The sequence below is a fragment of the Ailuropoda melanoleuca genome, chromosome 1 (genome assembly GCF_002007445.2).
Source record: "Ailuropoda melanoleuca isolate Jingjing chromosome 1, ASM200744v2, whole genome shotgun sequence".
In the NCBI taxonomy this organism is placed as follows: Eukaryota; Metazoa; Chordata; class Mammalia; order Carnivora; family Ursidae; genus Ailuropoda; species Ailuropoda melanoleuca.
The window spans coordinates 62,093,289-62,115,978 of record NC_048218.1 but is presented as its reverse complement, the minus strand read 5'-3'; the positions used below and the strand labels follow the sequence as shown (position 1 = coordinate 62,115,978).

At 37.6% G+C, this 22,690-nt stretch overlaps 1 protein-coding gene and 1 long non-coding RNA gene across 6 annotated transcripts in view; one reads left to right on the top strand and one right to left on the bottom strand.

Annotated features, from left to right (window-relative positions):
* Positions 1-22,690, bottom strand: part of CFAP91 (cilia and flagella associated protein 91) — a 95,963-nt gene that overhangs the window by 31,491 nt on the left and 41,782 nt on the right. The window contains exons 7-12 of the mRNA XM_002915268.4: positions 18,015-18,192; positions 14,205-14,362; positions 11,530-11,712; positions 10,303-10,445; positions 1,866-1,982; positions 224-295 (exon numbers count right to left, since the gene is read on the bottom strand). Coding sequence (XP_002915314.1) covers positions 224-295; positions 1,866-1,982; positions 10,303-10,445; positions 11,530-11,712; positions 14,205-14,362; positions 18,015-18,192 — 851 coding nt within the window. The remainder of the gene's footprint in view (positions 1-223; positions 296-1,865; positions 1,983-10,302; positions 10,446-11,529; positions 11,713-14,204; positions 14,363-18,014; positions 18,193-22,690) is intronic.
* LOC117801958 overlaps positions 1-22,690 on the top strand; it is a 90,789-nt gene that overhangs the window by 42,263 nt on the left and 25,836 nt on the right. For 2 of the 5 annotated variants that reach the window (XR_004624867.1, XR_004624870.1), the window contains 2 exons: positions 11,801-11,892; positions 14,260-14,395. This is a non-coding gene — a long non-coding RNA (uncharacterized LOC117801958). Of the gene's footprint in view, positions 1-11,800; positions 11,893-12,260; positions 12,468-14,259; positions 14,396-22,690 lie in introns of those variants that run through there. The other 3 variants (XR_004624875.1, XR_004624869.1, XR_004624868.1) reach the window with 2 other exon arrangements.

Genomic DNA, 22,690 nt, shown 5'->3' with positions numbered 1-22,690 from the left:
ACTGTGACAAACAGCAAGCAGGTCCTTTCTCTCCTTGACACTGTGCCACCCACTTGGACAAACTATGACAGTAGAAGGCGGTGGGTAGCTAATTCAAGAGTATACAGTTCCATAAGACAGCAGGGTGCAAAAGGGAATTCACCCCAAGGAAGCATGTACATACGCTTTCTATAAATCTACTCTCAAAGGAGAAGCAAAGGACCAGTGGTTGGACGCTACACACCGTGTTCTGAACAACTCTTCCCCGGAGTAACTTTTGAAGGTAGATCACAGCCATCTCTATATCTTCTTCTTCCTGAAAGAACAAAGTAAGAACCAACCAACTTGAGAAGAGCAGCGGTCAGCATCAAATATTTTTTTGAAGACTTAGATCAAGCAAAAGACACTGTGCAAGATGCCAGAGGATTTAAAGAGAAATAAATAAGGTCTACACTCTCATTGAACATATAGTATTTTAAATGTTACGTACATGTTAAAATTATTTTTATTGTAAGACAGCCTTAAAAAATCTTATCCAAAGCAAAAATTCATTCTATTCCTACAAATTAAGACATTTTCATTTTTCTGTACTCCTTTTCAGCCAAATCTTTCTTGAAGCAACAAGTATTGCTTATAACATCTCTTTTGCAATAGTTTTTTTCATGTTTGGTCATGAGTAGACAAGGAATACAACAGTCCGTGTCAGAGTCTAGAGTAAGGTGCTTCTCACAAGAATTTAGATAAGCTGGTAAAATCAGCTTAAGTAACTATGTGTCAAAAGCAGAAAGCAGAGCCTGCAAATTGACTTAAAGTGCCTCTCAATGCAAAAGAAAGCAACAGAAATCAACGGCATAAACACATGCGGAAGACAATGTGTTAACCACAGGGAGTGACTGGCACGAAGCCTAGAAAGGGGGATGTCCAGAAACACATCCTGGCCAGTCAGTGGGAGTACCGGCAGTGCCTCCACACAGGTCACCCTCAGAAGTGCTACTGAGAGCTCCTGTCAACATCCCTCCCTCTGACAAAGCACGACCACCTTCGCAATACAATCTGGCATCTTGTGAGAACTGCCCCGTACCGGGAGATAATGGGCTGAGAAGAAGGGCTGCTAAGAAGAATATCCTCATCTACCAGGCAGGCAGTTACCCTCCTGTCGAGCTGTACATCTGTACTGTGGCATTTCTAGCAATTTCTTGTGTGGTCGGCGGGGGAGGCTGTCTAGTCCAAGTCAGTCCTAAATCCTGACTGACTCTGGTACCTTGCCCACACTGAGTTTGGAGATCTATGAAGGTGAGGTATGACCCTGGTCAGGGTGAACTCTTTGAGCCAGAACTACCTCAGAAGGCAGCCTGTCCTCATGACAACTCTGGTACTTCACTCCAGACTCCAGCTGTCACAGCCACCTCCCCATGTGGCCAGATGTTTATGGTAACTGATCATCATTCTACCTTCTTTCTTTATTTGACACACATGATGATTACCTTCTGATGCCTATTTTTCTTGGGAAGATTTCATTTTGCTTATTTGTGTGTGTCTGATGTTTGAAGCATAAGAAGAAACGCCATATAAGTCAGATCTTGAAAAGGTAACTCTGTTAAATTAGGTTTGCTTTTAACCCAAAGTATAAGAATAAACAGACAGCAGGGGCACCTGGATGGCTCAGTTGGTGAAGTGTCTGCCATTGGCTCAGGTCATGATCCCAGGACCCTGGGATCGAGTCCCACATCGGGCTCCTTGCGCAGCGAGGAGCCTCCTTCTCCCTTCCCCACTCCCCCTGCTTGTGCTCCCTTTGTCTTTCTCTCTCAAATAAATAATCTTAAAAAAAAAAAAAAGAATAGACAGCAATACTGAATTTAGCATTTCAAATAGAGTTTCAAACTTACATTGGAACTCATTTCCAAGGTTGGAGTTGGAAGCCGAGGTTGAGGTAGAGCCTTTCTTTGAAGAAAGCGCAGAACTTTCTTTGGTTCAAGAACTCTATTCTTCTTATCCAATATTGCCTGGAATAACACCAACTAGCGTCACTTTTTACCTTTGTATTTTCTTCCACTACTCGATCTAGGCTACAGATCGACTATTGATCAGAAATAATCTTCACTGTGGTTATGCTAGGACAGTTTGAGAAAGGCCAGAACTGGGTGCTTGTATGACCCAGGGGATGGTATGATATTCCGAAACATCAGCTAACACTGAATAAACTGGGCACATATTCTAGGTTTATCCATTTTAATCAAAGATTTGGGGGATTAAAATAAATTTTTTTTTGAGATTTTCAAAGGTTTTGTTGTGTGTGTGCAAGCAAACCCAACTCCTATTCTTCCACAAGAGCCAATTAGCTGTTTAAAACAAGTGCCTGGGAAACAGAAAATTTCCCTGTGCTACAAAGGACGGAAATATTTGGTATGTTATGGGGGAACTGAGGAGCATTAAGTGGCAATATCTCCAAATAAAGAAAGAGCTTTCCTTTGGCCATGAAGGCCTGCACCTCACGTTTCCTGAAAATGAACTTGTTTCCTTGTGAAAGTGTATGTGCGTTTTGATTTCAACATACATTTTTTATTGATCACTAAAAGTCCCCAGAATTATATATGACATAAGGTTCTGTTCATTGGTTCTATTTTCAGCCTCAGGGGGATACTTTTAACTTAAAAGTATCAAAAAGTCTGATTTCCGTCATTTAAAAATCATATTTTAGAATCATGTTTTTCATCATATAATTTTAAATTAGTTTTCTCACAGAAAACATAGAGAAGTGATAAAATAAGCACTAAGCCAAAACTTGAAATTAGTGAACATATGTAAGTTGAGTAAAATTTGAAACCACATGAAATTATTGTGGTTTTAACAGAACCCTCTGAGTTTCTACAAAATAAAACTGACACCAAATACATAACAGCTCTAATATATAACGGCTCTACAATAACCACAACGACTGAATCAACAGAAAGCAGCAGCAGTCTAAAAAGTAGTAATTCTGAACTCGGGCATCTCTTGAGTGTGTTGCCCTGAATAGCACCACAGGAAACCATTTTAAAACCAGTCAATCATAATGTGTTGGTAGGGATCTGGGAAAACAGGCACTCTCACATATTCAGCAATTAGTACATCATTTCTATAAGAAAATTTGTCAGTATCCATCAAAACTATAAATGCAGGCATATTGTGGATGAGCAATTCATGTCTAGGAATTTTCTTCTAGATATGTTCATACATGTACCAAATTATATGGAAACCAGATTACTCAATGTAGCATTATTTTTGATACAAAAAACTTGGGACAATCTAAATATCCATCAAGAGGGAACTGGCTAGACATGGTACATTTATATGATGGCATACCATGCAAAAAAAGATGTAACACAATTATGGGATGATCTCCAAGATATATTAAACGATAAAAGCACAGACAGAACAGTGTGCATTATATATTAACATTTGTGTAAAAAAGTTTAAGAAGATATTTGTATTTGCTTTTATATGTTTCTAAATATACATATATATACCCATGTGCATATCTCTATATACAGAGAGTTATATAGATACAAATATGTTTGCTTGTAAGATCTTTCTGGAAGGAAAGATCTGAAACTAAAAAACACTGGTTGCCTCCAAAGAAGGAACTGCATAGCTGGGAGACAGGGATAGAAGGTTTACATTTAATACTCTTGTATAATTCACGAATTTTGAACTATGTGGATATTTTTCCCAGTCAGTAAATAAATTCTAAATATAAAAGAAATAATTTAAAGTTTGAAAAAAAGCAATTGGATTTTAACAGTTAAAAGAAAAATGTTTGGTCAGGAAGTCCAATGAAAAGTATAATAAAACCAACAAATGAAAACTTTTGAGAATTCCTTCAATCTGTCTTATTATCTTGAAAGGTAAATCTCAGAGAGAGAGAGAGGCGGGGGGAAATATGAATGAATATGAGAATATCAAGGAAATGCTGTTACCAAAGAATACATTTTAACATGCTTAAAAGACAAACAGGTTAGGCAACTGAGTTTAATCCATGGTTTTCGTAAATGGAAGAAAGAACTCATTGGTACACTCTTTTAATCTGCTTTAGGACATAAGCAATTTGACAAATCTTCAAAAATATATTCCAACCAAAATTATACCAAGAATAGCCTGAAAATACTGTACTGTGGAAATTATTTCATACTATTCCAGGTATTTCTCCTCCATAATTACTGTGACATAGCTCATAAAGTATTTTTTAAGCTTTATATCACCTGTACCTTCATATTTCTATGATTCTGGATTCTCAAAATAATGTAACCATAAGGCTAAGCAGATACATTGTCTGGACATAAACCCAGTATTTAGTGACTCACTTTAATTCAAACCAATATTCCAACTGACAGATTCCATCCTAAAGCCAAGAGGACAGATAAAAGCAAGGACAATGAAAGAATGTGAATTCTCTGACAACATCAGCTACAACAAACATGAAACAGCCCAACATCCAGCCAGATTAATATAAATCCCACACTGCAGCCTATTTACCTCAGTTCCTATTGCTTGATAACAGATGTCAGGCTATCAACAAAAAAACTAAATGTTATTCCGAAGGCAGGGAAAAAAAAAACACAGTCTAAAGAGAGAAGTAACCATCAGAACCAGAGTCAGATAGGACATAAATGTTGGAATTATTCAGACAGAAAATTTAAAATAATAATGATTAATAAGTTAAGGGCTCTAATGGAAAAGATAGATGACATGCAAGAACAGATGAGTAACGTAAACACAGAAACTCAAAGGATCAAAAGGCAAGGCTGGAAGTCAAAACACTAAAACAGAAATGAAGAATACAGTCAATGGGCTCATCAGTAGACTCAATACAGCTAAAAGAAATGATCCCAGGAACTTGAAGATATGTCAATAAAAACTTACAAAACTGAAATGCAAAGAGAAACAAAGAAATAAAACAAAACACCCTAGAACTGTGAGACAATATCAAAAGGAGTAATATGTGTAACTGGAATACAGATGGAGCAGAAAGAAAGAATGCAGAATAAATATTTGAAATAATAATGGCTGGAAACTTTCCTAAAGTAATGACAAACACCAACCCACAGATCTAGAAAGCTTAGAGAACACCAAGCAAGACCTTAAACAAACAAACAAACAAACAAACAAAAAAACACCTCAGGCATATAATATTTAGAGAAAACCTCAGACAGAGAAGTTTGAAAGAAGCCAGAGAGGAAACACACCTTAGCTACTAGGGAATAAGGATAAAATTTACAGTGGAATATTAGTCAGAAACCATCCATGTGGGACGCCTGAGTGCCTCAGTCAGTTAAGCATCTGCCTTTGGCTCAGGTCATGATCTCAGAGTCCTGGGATCGAGCCCCACATTGGGCTCCCTGCTCAGCTGGAGTCTGCTTCTCCCTCTCCCTCCCCCTGCTCGTGCACTCTCTCTCTCGTTCAAATAAAGAAAATCAAAAGAAAGAAAGAAAATAGAAAGAAAGAAAGCAAGCAAGCAAGCAAGCAAGCAAGCAAGCCATCCATATAAGAAGAAAGTACAGTGAAATCTTTGAAGTGTTGGAAAAAACCCGACCAACTTAGAATTCTACACACAATAAAATCATTATTCAAAACTGAAAAGATCACAATTTTAAACTTACCTATTTCAAAGGATACTATCTAAGTAAAAAGACATCCCACAGAATGAGAAGAAAATCTGCAAATCATATCTGACAAGTCTACCTCATAATACACACAGAACTGCTACAACTCAACAATAGACATTAAAAGTAATGTCTATAATAAACAATAAAAAGACAACCCAATTAAAAAATAAGTAAAGGATCTGAACAGACAGACTGGTATCTTCATTTTTCCAAAGAAGATACACAAATGACCTGGGGCGCCTGGGTGGCTCAGTTAAGCGTCTGCCTTTGGCTCAGGTCATGACCCTGGGGTCCTGGGATCAAGCCGTGTGTCGGGCTCCCCGCTATTGGGAAGCCTGCTTTTCCCTCTCCCTGTGACCCTTCCCCTGGCTCTTGCTTGCTCTCTCTCCATTGCTGTCTCTCTCAAATAAATAAATAAAATTAAAAAAAAATCTACAAATGACCGGAAGGCACATGAAAAAGATCCTAAAACTCATTAATCATTAGACAAACGCAAATGTAAACCATAATGAGATACCAGCTAGGGTGGCCATAATAAAAAAGATGGGTGGTAATAAGTGATGACAAAGATATGAAGAAATCAGAATCCTCATACATTCCTGGTGGGAATGTAAAATAGTGTAGCCACTTTTGAAACAGTCTGGCAATTCCTCAAAAAGTAAAACAGTTACCTGGTGACCCAGGAATTCCATTCCTAGGTAGACTGCCAAAAGAACTAAAAAACTTACATCAACAGAAAAATTTGTACACAAATGTGCACAGCAGCATGATTTATAATAGACAAAAAATATCAACTACTTAAATTTCTATCAACTGTATCAACCGATGAGCAGATAAACAAAACGTGGTATATCCACACAATGGAATATCATACAGTCATAAAAAGTAATGAGGTACCTACTACAATATGGATGAACTTTGAAAACATTATGCTAAGTTCAAGAAGCCAGACACAAAGGCCATACATTGTTTGATTTCATTTATATGAAATGTTCAGAAGAGGCAAATCCATAAAAAGAAAGATTAGTGGTTGCCAGGGGCTAGGGAGAAGAAGGCAATTGGGAGTGACTGCTAATGGGTATGGGGTTTCTTTTTGGGATAATGAGAATGTTTTGGAATTAGATAATGGTGATGGTTGAATAATCTTGTGTATATGTATACTAAAAACAACTGAATTGTTTATTTTAAAAGTGTGAATTTAATGGTATGTGAATTATATCTAAAAAAAAAAAAATCATATAGGAGAAATAAAGACTTCCTGAGACGAACAAAAACTGAGAGAGTTCATTGCCAGGAGACCTTCCCTATAATAGATGATAAAACAAGTTCTCCAGGCAGGAGCAAAATGACATAGGTCAGAAACTTGCATTTCTATAAAGAAAGGAACAGTGGCATAGAAAGAATAAATGAAGGTAAAATAAACTTTTTCTTATTTTTAATTGACCCAAAATATAATTGTTAAAGCAGTGAGAGTAAAAATGTATTGGGTTATTATAGCATACGGATCAGTGAAATGAATGACAGCAATGCCACAGGGACAGTAGGGATGAATGAAGAATAATCTGTTATAAGGGACCTGCACTACATGTAAAGTGACAGTACTATTTGAAGGTGGACTTAGATGAATTTTTATGTAAACTCATATACTAGTTCACAAGACAAGCCTCACTAAGTTTCAAAGAATAGGGATCCTTGACCATAGAGCAAAGGAGTTAGAAGTTAATTCAAAAATGAGTTAAAATTCCTGCATATTTGGAAATTTAAAAACTTAAATACTCACAGGTTCAAAAACCATAACAGATGTTTTAAAAAATTAGATACTAATATTGATAAACACTCTATATAAAAAATAATGGAATATACCAAAATCAGTGTTTTTGTTTTTGTTTTTTTATAGAACTGTTTATTTATTTATTTATTTATTTATTTATTTTTAATGATTTTTTATTATATTATGTTAGTCATCATACAACACACCCCCGGTTTCCGATGCAAAGTTTGATGATTCATTAGTTGCATATAACACCCAGTGCACCATGCAATACGTGCCCTCCTTACTACCCATCACCAGCCTATCCCATTCCCCCACCCCCCTCCCCTCATTTTGTTTCTCATAGTCCATAGTCAGAAGGGGGAATGAAACATGAGAGAAAATCAGTGTTTTGAAGGAAATGCTTACCCTTCAATACTTTTATAAAACTGATGCGTGCCTGAAAACTAATGAGCTACATGTCTACTTTAAGTTAGGAAAAGAACTACAAAACAAAAAGAAGAAAGATATATATGGATGGGAGTTACTGCAACTGAAAAAATAAATATAGTAGAGAAAATCAACAAAGTCAAAATTTCATTCTTTGGAAAAACAATACCAAGAAAATTAATAAGCCTCCAGTAAAACTGAACAAGGAAAAAGAGTGAAAGCACAAATAAATAATATGAATGAAAAAAGTAGGCACGATTATACCACAAACACTAAAGAGATTTTAAATAATACTATCAACAACCATATGCCAAAAAAATATGAAAAGTTAGTTGCAATAAACTTTATAAAGAAAATGTAATTTACCAGGGCACCTGGTTGGCTCAGTCGGTTAAGTGTCCATCCAACTCTTGGTTTTGGCTCAGGTCATGATCTCAAGGTCGTGAGATTAAGCCCTGAATTGGGCTTTGCACTGGGCATGGAGCCTGCCTAAGATTCTCTCTCTTCCTCGCCCTCTGCCCCTATCCCATCCCTCTCTTCTCTCCCTCCCTAAAAAATAAAATAAAAAAGAAATTTAAAAAAATTGTAATTTACCAAAACATTGCAGACAGTTCCGTTAGTAAGGAAATTGAAGTACTTAGAATTTTCCCATGAAGAAAATATCAGTGTCAGATAATTTTAATATGAATATTCTACCAAACTGAAGAAATAGATCATCTTAAACAAATTTATTTAAACTCCTTTTCAAAAGTAGAAAAGAAGGAATACTCTGCAGTCATTTCAGAAGACCTGCATAACTCTGACACCAATGCCATACAGAGTCAAAATGAGAGAGAAAAATAAGGCCATATCACTCATGAATATGGAATCAAAAATCTGAAAAACATACTAGTAAATCAAGTCCAACAATGTATTGTTTTTTTTTTTTCTTTTTCAAATTTTTATTTCAATTCTAGTTGGTTAACATATAGTGTAATATTGGTTTCAGGAGTAGAATTTAGTGATTCATCACTTACATACAGCACCCAGGGCTCATCACAACAAATGCCCTCAATACCCAACAGTGTATGAAAAATAAAACACCTTGACCAAGTTAGGTTCATCCTGTATGTAAGGATAGATTAATGTTTGTTAAAAAAACAAACAAACAAAAAAACACCTATAAATGTTCCTTATTACAATAATTTTAAAAAGAAAAATATATAATTACCTCAATAGATAGAGATAAAACGTGAAAAAATTCAGCATGAACACATGATTAAAAGCTTAATAAATTAGGACTAGAAGAGAACTTCCACACCCTAATAAGGAGTATTTGAAAAAAAGCTCTTACAGAAAGTGAGAGAATGAACACAGAGTTCAGAATGGGTAAATGGAGATGGGAATGAGGTGGGAAAGAACCACATAGATATACATGAATTATTGTCAAAGTCCTAATTTTTTTTTTTGAGAGAGAGAAAGGGCACATGGGCACCTTGGGGGTTGGGTAGGGGCAGAGGAAGAAAGAAAGAGAGAATCTTAAGCAGGCTCCACACCCAGCATGGAGCCACAGCAGGGCTCCATCTCACGACCCTGAGATCATGACCTGAGCTGAAATCACGAATCAGGCACTTAACCGACTGAGCCACCCACGCACCTCAAGGTCCTAATTTTTATATTGAGTAAGGGCTTCCATGGATTCTTATTCTTTTACTAAAACCAACTGAACAAACAAATGCAGGTACCCGTGATGAGATTATGTCACGAGCCAGTGAGTCTCAAAGGGTAATTCCTGCAGATCAGCATTACGTGGAAACTTGTAACACATGCAAATACTCCAGCCCCACCCCGGACCTACTGAGTGAGAAACTTTGGGGATAGGCCCAGCAACAGGTGTTTTAACAAGCCCTCAGGTGATTGTGATACATGCTGAAGACTGAGCAGCCCGATCATAAATCACGAATTCGCGTGTCTGGACACCTATAGTCAATGGACAAAAGGGAAGCACCGCTGGTGGGTGCGGTGTGCTGGTGGGTGCGGTGTTCCATGGGGACAACCGTTGCACTTTCACATTTAGTTGAGATTTAAACCAGATTAGAGAGGACTTGAACGTGACTCCCTTTCTTCCTGATGCCCTGGTAACAAATCTAAAAGGAGACAATGAGGCCTATTGCACTATTAAAACCAGCAGTAATTCCTAGCACTAGAAACTTGCTACCCCTCAATGTAGTGTCAGATTTTATGATGTAGATCCAAAGTCAGAACCACTTTTAGGAAGTAACATGACTTCTGCAAATGGGGAGAAGAGCCTACAGTCTGAAATGAGGGGAAAAAACACTGGTTCCATATAGCACTGGCAACTTCCAGAAGACAAAAGTCTGGAGAGGAGAAAAAATGTGGAGTTATGTGTTGGAGAAGTACTGGACATTGCAGTTTTGGAGCTGCAGTATTTCACTGCAGAAGTCCCACTAACAGCCCCTTGTCTACGAATAAGCTTTGTACCTTATGAACCTCTGCCAACTCATGGTCCATCCTTGCTGCCCTCTTGAGAAAACCGGCTTTCGTGGTGGTGACTTTTGGCTTTGGAGGTCTGATTCGGGGTTGTGTCACAAAATCTGGGAGACATGACTCAAGTTCAACTAATCCTACAGGAAAGAAGTACATGTTTTTAGTATTCAGTGATTAAACAGCGTTTTGAAAGCATATTGTTAATTTTAGTAGCTGTTTGCCAAGTGGTTTCATTTAGAATTATTGATAAGATATAGCTCACATAATTGAAGTGGCCCCAAAATGAAAAGCAAATTTCTGCATAATTAACTCATGTTCTCAGTAATTTAGACCATAAAATGAGATGCATTTTTAAAAAGGATTTTATTTATTTATTTGAGAGAGCGAGGGAGAGAAAGAGAGCACACAGCGGGGGGAGGTGCAGAGGGAGAAGCAGACTCCCCACAGAGCAGGGAGCCCGATGCAGGCCTTGATCCCAGGACCCTGGGATCATGACCTGAGCCGAAGGCAGCTGCCTAACCAACTGAGCCACCCAGGTGCCCCAAGAAATGCATTCTAATTAAATATTTCCCTACAAAAAAGTATTAAGTTCTATGATAATAACCAACAGAAAATTTGCGATCAGATGATACATGGGACCACCACTCCATAGTGGATATACACCAATTTATCATAGTCTTCTCTGGAGATGACCAGCCAGAGCTACAAGTTCAACAGTGTGACCATCAGTTCATGATCTTGGCCATGTTTACGGTTCAACTTGTCAACCAAAATTTATATGATCTAAATAAGCCTCTCCGGGACTTGGTAAGAGGTACAGCCTTCTCCATGAATTTGTCCCCTACTTATCCATTTCCTTGCCCACCAGTTTTCTAGCACTTCTTCTTAAAGGGCTGATTTCATGATGTATTTCTTGTTTACTTTGAAAACCTGGCATAAAAGCTTTTTGGTTTCATTTTTGTGTAACTTTATTAGTGACATTGAACATGCTTAAATGTTTAGTAGCTCAACACTGATATATTGTTACATAGTATATCCATTTTTTATTTGGGTTTTGGGAGTTTTTATTGGTTTGTATGAACTCATTTTAATAACATTAAATGTGTTGATTGCTATTTCTTGAAACTTCTTAATTTGTTGTTTAGCCTTTAATCTAATACTTCTCTTCTAGTACTTTAATACTCCTCTTATAGTGGACTTGTAATTATGCAAATTGCTTACCTTCATAGGTGTTGAGATAGTGGTTTTTTACTACAAAGTCCTCTGAATTGTTGTCAGGGAAACGACCAAGACGAGACAGAGGTCCATAGACCTGTGATGCATAATCACAATAATCCCTGATGATATTTCTTCTCTCCAACTTCCCTTCTATATTCTTTCTCTTTCCCACAAGTTTTCTGATTGCTAGAATAAAACATACCTTTGTGACTATCTTCAAAGTATTGTTCTGAACAAATGCATAATAAGAAGCCAGTTCTACTTTTATTCACAGGGAAGCTACTGAACTGAATTTCATGACGGCCACTCACTGCAGCTGTGGCCCAGATCATCATGAGACAAGTGGCTGTGACAGAAGCTGAATCGGTTAGCGTCCTCAGTTGGTACTCATCAAAAATCTTTTGTAAGCGCATTCCAAGCTCTGAGGCAAGAAGGGGTATTCAGTTAAGAGTTTGCCAAGCTAATGAAAGAAACTCAAAGTAACCAAAACATACACGGTCAGTGGTGAGCTGGAGAATTATTTTCTCCTAGGAAAATAATTGCAAGGGAGGGAAGACTATATGTTCTTCAATAGTCTCTTTCCATCTTGGCTAACAGCAGAATAAAACACAATATACCCCAGCTTAGAGCTTTCAGAACTGTCTGGCAGAGAGAAAAGCCTCAGCTGTGCACATGGACAGTTGACTCATCTAAGGAGTCATGCTTACTACCTCCGCCTGCTCCTTTTCTTTCAGTCCCATCACAGATCCACCCCGTTTGAGGGCTCCGCACTGCGCACTCTCCATGGGTGCAAAATCATACTGTGGGACTGCAAAGTCTTAACCGTAAGAGGCGGCTGCATGCGCCACTGTTGCTTTGTGGGCATTTATGTTTGATTCTCCATGTTTTTGTGTGTGACTTGGGCTTTTGAAATTAAATAATAATAGTTTACATTTTGTCATTTATCTTTTTCTTTATTAATTTCAGAGGTAGAATTTAGTGATTCATTAGTTGAATATAACAACCAGTGCTCATTACCTCAAGTTCCCTTCTTAATGCCCACATCACCCAGTTATCCCTTCCCCCCACCCACTGCCCCTCCAGCAGCCCTCAGTTTGTTATTTATCTACAAAAGTTAGTCAGCTCATCATTAGTTGTAACAAGTACTGAAAAGAGAACATGTTGACCACATCTAACTGCATACCTAGCGGCTAGTTACTTTCTTACACACAAAAAAAGTTCAGGGGCATATAAGTGAGAGCAGATACCAGGCACCCGACTTATGGAGGGGGGTGGCCCTTGAAAGCCTCCCTGAGGAAGTGACATTTGAGTTCTGTCTTAGCCTGGGTTCCCCCAAAGACAGAGCCTGAGACAAAGGCATGTGTGCAAGGTAGTTTATTTGGAAGGCAACTGACCCCAGAGGGCAGGAGAGAGGGACAGGAGGAATTAAAAAATTAATTAATTAATTAAAATAAGATAAAATATAAAAAATAAAATAAAATAATAGGATAGGCTGTTGATGGGTAGTAAGGAGGGCATGTATTGCATGGTGCACTGGGTGTTATATGCAACTAATGAATCATGGAACTTTACATCAAAAACCAGGGATGTACTGTATGGTGACTAACATAATAAAAAAAAATTATTATAATAAAAATAAAAAAATAAAGTAAGCAAGCTAGTAAAACCATCGTTAGTATTGTGAAGTACTGAAAAGAAACTGTTGACAATATCTAAATGCATACCCAGCATCTAGTTAAAAGTTATTTTCTCACATCAAGAAAATGTTAAAAGTTCACTGAGAATAATTTTAAGGAATTTTTATAATTGTTTTACTTTTGCTAGAAAAATAAGAAATTTGATTTTTTAAATATTGTGATTTTTCTATTATGCATAGAAATTGCTAATTTGCACATATAATTGATACATTATAATTTTATAAGTAAATTACATTAAAAGTTACTAAGCAAATAAAACTATAAAGTTAAATACTAATAAGTTAAAATTTTTTAAATTTAAATTTTATTTTATTTTTTTTGAGAGGGAGAGAGATAGAGGTGGAGGGCATTGAGGGGCAGAGGGAGAGGGTGAGAGAAGCCTAAGCAGGCTCCACGCCCAGTGAGGAGCCCAAACTGGGGCTTGATCTCACGACCCTGAGATCATGACCTGAGCCAAAATCTACAGTCGGACATTTAACCAAATGAGCCATGCAGGCACCCCCTTTTTAATTTTAAAATTTTTATATAGTCATTCTTAATTATCCACTGACTGCCCTTTTTGTGTGTATAGATATAATACATAAACAGATATACAGTATACAATTTCATGGAAGGGGGTGAGCAGGAGAAAAGATGTCTAAATGTCTCATTTAAGAGCAATAATAAAAAAGGTTGAGGAACAGGGCTCTCTATCCAGGACATCAATCCATGAATATGGGAAGCCCAACCCCTTACACTTAACCCCCCCCACACACACTCACCCCATAATGTCAATAACTTGACGACCTGTTAGAACATAATTACTTGGTTTTCTTAGTGAGGAATTTTCCTCTACTCTTCTACTTTTGAGAAATAACTCATCTCCTTTACTTATTTAATAACCCTAGGACTCAAAAGAATTATATCTAAATCAGGTTTGATCAGAGAGTCAAGGCAAAGCCAACCCTCCCGTTCTCTACACCGTTCCTATTACACCATTACCTGATACATGTGTGTGCTGAATCCGTGCCAATTTTACCTCCTTTGCTTCCTGCAGTTGAGACCATCGGGCATTCAAGTGCTTCATGTTCACTTCGTTTTGATTCTCATCACGCTTTCGCAGCAGCTCTTTTAGAACTTCCAGGCGAATCTCCTGCAGTCTTTAAGTAAATCACCAAACGTAAAGACGTATTTGGTATCTCAGAGTGTTCTACTAGAGAGAAGGGAAACACCTGCCATAAACAGGATCCTCTTTTGGGGCTGGTATCATATTCATGTATTTAAAAAGACTGTTCTGGCAAAAGTGTGACAAATGGATTGGGTGTTTGGGGGAGGCAACTCAATGGGGAGCCTCTCTCTAAGAGGAATATGTACAGGCATAGTTCTGAAAGGCAAAGAAGAGTGTGCCAGGTAAATAAAGGGGCTCTCTAGGCAGATGGGCCTGACTGAACAACAAGATGTTTGTGCACAGCTCCAGGTCCACAGGTACTGGGTGGGGAGTTAAGTATACGAGTGAAGAGAAAATGAGGCAGCATGCTATTTTAAGGAATAAATGTGAAAAACGCCAGTGTCTGGTGCCTATAGACATCCAGTCAATCTTTGTTTCCCTTCCACTTACCTTTAGCCTGGTCTCCTAGAGCTGCCTACCTTGCTCATGTGTATACAACCATGTACACAGGACTTCAAACTTTGTACCTCTGGCCCAGGTATTTCTGAACCAGAATTCCTGTCTACTTGAATTTCCAGCTGCCTCCTGACAACCTCAAAAAAACCACTCATTTTGTTTCCCCAGAAATCTACCCTTTCTTACATCTTCTTCCCTCCCCTAACAATTCCTCCTCTAAAACACTTCTCTCATCCATTCCCTAGCTCATGTTTTTATCATCCCTCTCCTAACTTGGACTCTAGTTGCTAATCGAGTCTCTCCTTCCAGTCTTGCTCCACACAGCTGTCCAGATTTTCCTTCCTAAAATAGACATCTGAACATTTTGCTCTTACTTAAAAATTCATAGAGTAATTTATTCAGCCACTCATTTGTCAAATATTTATTAAGTGCTCACCGTATGCCAGGCAGGAAACAATGATCAACAGGATAAAATACCTTCTCTCAAGAAGCACTATTCTATTGGAGCAGGCATCTCAACTAGCATTTAAAAGACAAGGAGATAAAGACCAGACCAGAAGAATGAAGACTGTGGGAGAAGAAATGACAGAGTGCTATGTCTAGTACTATTCCCAGTGGATCCAGCAAGGTGGGGAAGGCTTCCTGACAGGAGCCATTAACTCCGTAGTCTTGAAGATAAACAAGGATTGAGATTTGCTACATAGACGAGGAAAAAGCGAAGCCTCAGCAGAAGAAAGTTCAACTCAAAGGACTAGAGACAGAGCTAACATGTCATACGGGTGGAGCTTCTCAAAGCAAACATGCAGGGGAGGGTGGGGAAGTACTGAAAAGTGAATATGGAGAAACAGGTGTTTTTAAAAATAAGCCACAAACCAATAGTCACCTTTCTCTCTGGAGTTAGAAATCCTAGGTTCATTCTCAAATTCATCACTTACCTCAATTCCTTCAGTCATAAAATGGACATAATAGTATCTATCCCATAAGGTTGTTATGAGCATTAAATGAGTTAATATATAAAACATGGTAGAACAGTAGTTCCCAAACTTGAGCATGCATCAGATAATCTCGAGTCTACCACCTGATTCAGTAGGTCTGGGATGGTGCCCAAAAATCTGGATTTCTAACAAACTCCCAGGTAATGCTGATGCTGCTGGTTTGTGGACCACAATTTGAGAACTACTGGCTTGGAACATGGCTCCAGCACATAGTAAGCACCCTACAACTGTGCTCTATGAATATCATCATACATTCATACATCTATGAATGTCATCTACAACATGCTCTATGAATATCATCATCATCATCACTAATATTATCTACCTGATGGCTTCCTACTCACCCTTCAACATCCATGTCAGAGGCTACCTTCTCTCAATAATTTCCCCAAATCTCCACCCACCCCAAACAGAACTAGCCAGAAACATTTTAAATGTTTTTAATGCCTTTCTGGTAAGAATATACCTCTCCAAATTGCAGCAATATATTTAATTTTCTACAGACAGGATTGGGTAACCCATACCTACTTTGCATTCTTTAATTGCAAGCTTTTACCAAAACATCACACAGTCTGGATTCAGGGTTAATAGAAGATGTTGTAAAAAGATAAACATATTTTGAATTCAGAACCACTCTGAGTCTCTGTCTTTTTTTTTTTTAAAGATTTTATTTATTTATTTGACAGAGAGAGAGACAGCCAGTGAGAGAGGGAACACAAGCAGGGAGAGTGGGAGAGGAAGAAGCAGGCTCCTAGCAGAGAAGCCTGATGTGGGGTTCGATCCCAGAATGCTGGGAACATGCCCTGAGCCAAAGGCAGACGCTTAACGACTGCACCACCCAGGCGCCCCTCTAACTGTCTTGGTTCTTAACTTTCTTTTGTGTAAGCACTGTCAGGGGCTGTGGTAGCATTGCTCGGAGCAATGAAGTGCCTCAGCACAGCCTAGGACAAAGGACAACCTCAACAAGTTCCCTTCCCTTCCTTTCTTTATTGCTAGGGAGTTGTAATTTTGGGGTTTTCATCATTTCCACACATGCCGAGGACAGCCTCATTACTGAAAATGTATTTGTTAAATGATTAAAAACCAGAAGTACCTCAGCATATTGTTACCAAGGTGTCCTGACTGTGAATCCAGTACCAGGGGGAATAAGAGGATTAGGTAGTAGGCTGATGGATATGAAGAGGGCCAAGGCCTAGGCAGAGTGGCACACTGGGAATGAACAGAAAGGGTAGTTTGAAAGACTGATGAATGGATAAAGAAGATGTGATATATATATATATAATGGAATATTACTCAGCCATGAAAAATAATGAAATGTTGCCATTTGTAACAAAGTGGATGGAGCTAGAATGTATTATGCTAAGCGAAATAAGTCAGAGAAAGATAAATACCATATGATTTCACACATATGTAGAATTTAAGAAACAAAACAGATGAACATATGGGAAGAAGAAGAAAAAGGAGAGAGGGAAGAAAATCATAAGAGACTCTAACCGATGGAGAACAAACTGAGAGTTGATGCAGGGAGGTTAGTGGGGGATGGGGATTAAGGAGGGCACTTAGGATGAGCACTGGGTGTTATATGTAAGTGATGAACCACTGAATTCTAATGCAGAAACCAATAGTGCACCCTATGTTAATGAACTACAGTTTAACTAAAAATTTTTAAAAAGAAAGACATTTCAGGGGCACCTGGGTGGCTCAATCAGTTAAGCGTCTGCCTTCAGCTCAGGTCATGATCCCAGGGTCCTGGGATCAAGCCCCACTGAGTGGGGAGCCTGCTTCTCCCTCTCCCTCTGCAGCTCCCTCTGCTGCTGCTCGCTCTGTCAAATACATTTTAAAAATCTTAAAAAAAAAAAAAAAAAGGAATTTCAGTGGGATTCTGTGATAGTATAGATTAGATTTTCTTTAAAGAGAAAAGGGAAGACAAGAATCACAGATGTTTTGAGGAATTGTTCAAACCTGGGTTCCATGCTTAACTTTATACACAAGGAGGGCATTATACATTTTTATATTGTTAGAGAGAAAATTATAGAGCTCTTATTTCCAAAAGAACCAGAAACCCAACTTTCTATCGCTATAGGTGGAAGGTTGCTTTTAAACCCATATATTTGGGAAAATGCTTTACAGATAAAAAGTATTTACATTACTCCACCAGCACAAGTGCAGCTGTCTGGGTAATCTAGAACTTACTTTTCAATCTCCTGCTCTCTGAAGGCCCACTCCTTCCTCTCCATCGCATTCATCATCCTCCTCCTCTTCTCAAACTGGGAGGTGTCACTCAGGCAGGGAAGAGTGGCTTCCCAAGCACGCTTCTCCCGGGCACGTTCTATCATCTCAACCTCAGCTTGTCCTGCTGGGAGCCCTCGGCCTGGATGATGAAGCAAAGCACTTTAGAAACATAGGGACAAACTCACGTACCTTTCAGAATTTAACTCACTCCCTTTCGGTTCCTGTCTTCTTTAACTTCAAGGGTTTTGACAAGACGAAATGATACTAGGAAACATCCTCCTGATGTGCCTCGCAGCTTGTTATCTGTGCCCTGTACTGCCTCTTTAGTTATTCAGCCAGAAGACATTTAGCTGCACATAAGATGTTAGACAATATTTGAAGAATATTATGCGACTACTGAATAATTATACCTTGGAATGCCCTATGTTAGACAAATCAATATTTTGAAATGCAAGGAAATATCAAAGTAACTTACAGAAGGTCACAGCTGGTAAGTGGTAAAAATCAGGATTTAAACATGGCAATCTGACTCTTGTGGTTTTATCTACTATTCTATACTTCCTCTCTATTAGAGAAATGAAATAAAAATGAACTATACAGAGAAGCCCACAGCTAACATCATACTCAACAGTAAGGATGAAAGATTTTCCTTTAAGATCAGGAACAAAATAAAAGCCTACTCTTAACACTTCTATTCATCATCGTACTAGAAGTCCTACCCAGAGCAACCAGGCAAAGAAGAAATAAAGCCAACCAAATTGAAAAGGAAGAGGTAAAATGGTCTCTGATGATGATCTTATATATAGAAAACTATAAAGACTATCAAAAATGGTTAGAACTAACAAATGAATTCAGTAAAGTTGCAGGATACAAAATCAACATACAAAAATCAGCTGCATTTTTATATATTAACAATGAACTACCCAAAAAAACAAAGAAAATAATCCCATTTATAATAGAATCAAAAATAATAAACTAGGGGGGCACCTGGGTGGCTCAGTCAGTTAAGCATCTGCCTTCGGCTCAGATCATGATCCCAGGGTTCTGGGATCAAGCCCCTCCTTGGGCTCCTTACTCAGTGGGGAGCCTGCTTCTCCCTCTCCTTCTGCCCCTCCCCACCCTGCTCATGCTCTCTCTCTCCTCTCTCTCAAATAATTAATATCTTTTTTTTTTAAAGATTTTATTTATTTATTCAACAGAGATAGAGACAGCCAGCGAGAGAGGGAACAGAAGCAGGGGGATGGGAGAGGAAGAAGCAGGCTCATAGCGGAAGAGCCTGATGTGGGGCTCGCCCATAACGCCAGGATCACGCCCTGAGCCAAAGGCAGACGCTTAACCGCTGTGCCACCCAGGCGCCCCTCAAATAATTAATATCTTAAAATAATAATAAGAAGAATAAATTTAACCAAGGAGGTAAAAGATCTATACACTAAAAACCATAAAATACTGATGAAAAAATTGAAGATGACAAAAGTAAATGGAAAAATATCCTATGTTCATGGATTGGAAGAATTAATTTGTTAAAATATACATACTACCCAAGGCCATCCACAGATTCAGTACAATCCCTAGCAAGATCCCAATGACATTTTTTACAGAAATAGAAAAAACAATTGTAAAATTCATATGGAACCACAAAAAAACCCCAAAGAGCCAAAACAATCTTGAGAAAGACGAACAAAGGTGAAGGCAACACACTTCCTGGTTTCAAACTATATTACGAAGCTACAGTCATCAAAACAAGATAGTACTGGCATAAAAACAAACACATAGACCAATGAAACAAAATCAAGAGCCTAGAAATAAACCCAAATATAGTCAACTGATATTTGACAAGGGAGCCAAGAAGACTCAATGGGGGAAAGATACTTTCTTCAATAAATGGGGCTAGAAAAATTGTATATTAGCATGTAGAAGAGTGAAACAGAACCCCTAACTTACACCAATTATAAAAATTAACTTGAAATGGATTAAATACTTAAATGTAAAACTCCTAGAAGAAAACATAGAGAGAAAGCTTCTTGATACTGGTCTTGGCAAAGATTTTCTGTATATGGCACCAAAAGCACAAGCAACAAAACCAAAAATAAACCAAATGGGACTACATCAAACTAAAAAGCTTCTGCACAGCAAAAGAAACGAGAAACAATATGAAATGGTAACCTATGGAATGGAAGAAAATATTTTCAAACCATGTATCTGATAAGGGGTTAATATCCTAAATATATTAGGAACTCCTACAAATCAATAGCAAAACCAAAATAATGCAATTAAAAATGGACAAAGGACCTGAATAGACATTTTTCCAAAGAAGCTATACAAATGGCCAGCAGGTACATGGAAGGTGCCCAACATCACTAAAATATCAGAGAACTACAAAAGAAAAACACAATGAGATATTACTTCACACCTGTTAGGGTAGTTGTTTTCAAAAAGACAAGAGATAACAAATGCTAGCAAGGATGTAGAGAAAAGGGAACCCAGTACACCGTGTACACCATTGTCAGGAATGTAATTGCTACAGCCTCTATGAAAAACAGTATGGAGTTTCCTCAAAAAATTAAAAATGGAGGTACCATATGATTCAGCAATTCCACTTCTGGGTATATATCTGAAGGAAATGAAATTACTCTCTCAAAGAGATATCTGTACCCCTCATGTCCACTGCAGCATTATTTACAGTAGCTAAGACATGGAAACAACTTAAGTGTTCATCGACACATGAATGTATAAAAAATGATATAAATGTATATAATTCCTATATAACATATTAAATATAATTAACACTATATTGAATATAATTAATATGTGATGTAATAAAATTCCTGTTTTATATGCAATATTTAATATAATTAACATAATATACTGAATATAATTAATGTGATGTTTTATTATTATATATAATATAAAATATATAAAATTCAGTCACACACAGAGGAAATCTTGCCATTTGTGACAACATGAATGAAATTTGAGGGCATTAAGCTAAGTAAAATAAATCAGGCAGAAAAGATAAATATTGTGTGATCTCACTTATGACTGGAATATAAAAAAACTTATTTCATAGAAACAGAAAGCAGACTGATGGTTGCCAGGAGCAAGGGGGTGGGAGAAATGGGTGAAAGTGGTCAAAGGGTACATACTTTCAGTTATATGATGAATAAGTTCTGGATATCTAATATACAGCATAATGACTATAGTTAACAATACTGTATTATATCTTTGAAAGTTGACGAGAGTAGATCTTAAATGTTCTCACCACACATACCAAAAAAAATGGTACTATGTGAGGTGATGGGTGTGTTAAATAATATTGTGGTAATCATTTTGCAAAATATATGTATATAAAATCATCACAGGGTATGCCTTAAACTTATACAATATGTCAATTATATCTCAATAAAGCTGTGAAAAATGAACTATATCTAAGTAAAAATATAACATTGTTTCTTATTTGATTTTTACATACATGATATTTTACTCTAAGTATCATTCTGCAACTTTCTTTTTTACTCAATTTTGCTTTGGGGACACTAGTCACACTGGTACACAGAGATCTAATTTCATTCTTCCATTGTAGGACTCGACTGGAATTTACGCTATCTTCTAAAAATTGATGTTTTAGATTGCTTCAGTTTTTTGATTACACATAGTAATGCTGCAACAAACATCCTTGTACTGGTCTCATTATGCCCATATGAGAATTTCTCTAGGATCCTTAGAAGGATCTAAAGTCTAGCAGGTAGATCATAAAACATAATCACTTAAAATTTTTCTGGATATTGGGGCGCCTGGGTGGCACAGCGGTTAAGCGTCTGCCTTCGGCTCAGGGCGTGATCCCGGCGTTGTGGGATCGAGCCCCACATCAGGCTCCTCTGCTATGAGCCTGCTTCTTCCTCTCCCACTCCCCCTGCTTGTGTTCCCTCTCTCACTGGCTGTCTCTATCTCTGTCAAATAAATAAATAAAAATCTTAAAAAAAAAAATTTTCTGCATATTGCCAAACTTGCCTCCCAGAAGTATAATTTTGTTTAAGTCTTCTGAGATTCCCATGGTGCTCTCCCACAGCCCATGCTTCCTTACCTCCTCTCACATTGTTTCTGCCTAATCTCAGTTGCTTTTTGTAGTCCTAACAAATACCTAGTAGTAGTTCACAGATTTGTTTTTTTCAGTTTCACTGAGAGTGTAATTTGTGGGAGTTGTGTGTGCTTGCTGCTTTTGTGTGCTTTCTGGGAAGAGAAAAGGAAAGATGCTGATTTACATAGACACAGTTATACTGGGAATAGGGATTTGGATTAGAATTGCTCAAAGGTATAAAACGTTTAGGGGAGAAATAATATCTATTCAAGCAAGAGTCTTCCATTTATAAACATGGTATGCTTCACTTTTTTATCAAATCTTCGTTCACATGCTTAAGGAACACTTTATATTTTTCCCCATAATGCTGTGCACATGTTTTTGTTAAGTGATTTTCCTAGGTTGTTATTTGTTTTTTTAAGAATATGATATTTTCAAATATTTCTAATCAGACATGAGCAATATCTGGAAAGCTGCTCTTTGCATGTCAATTTCACAATCACCTATCTTGAACTCAGGTTCTTAGTTCTAATAATTTGTAATTTCATTTGATTTTTTTTTT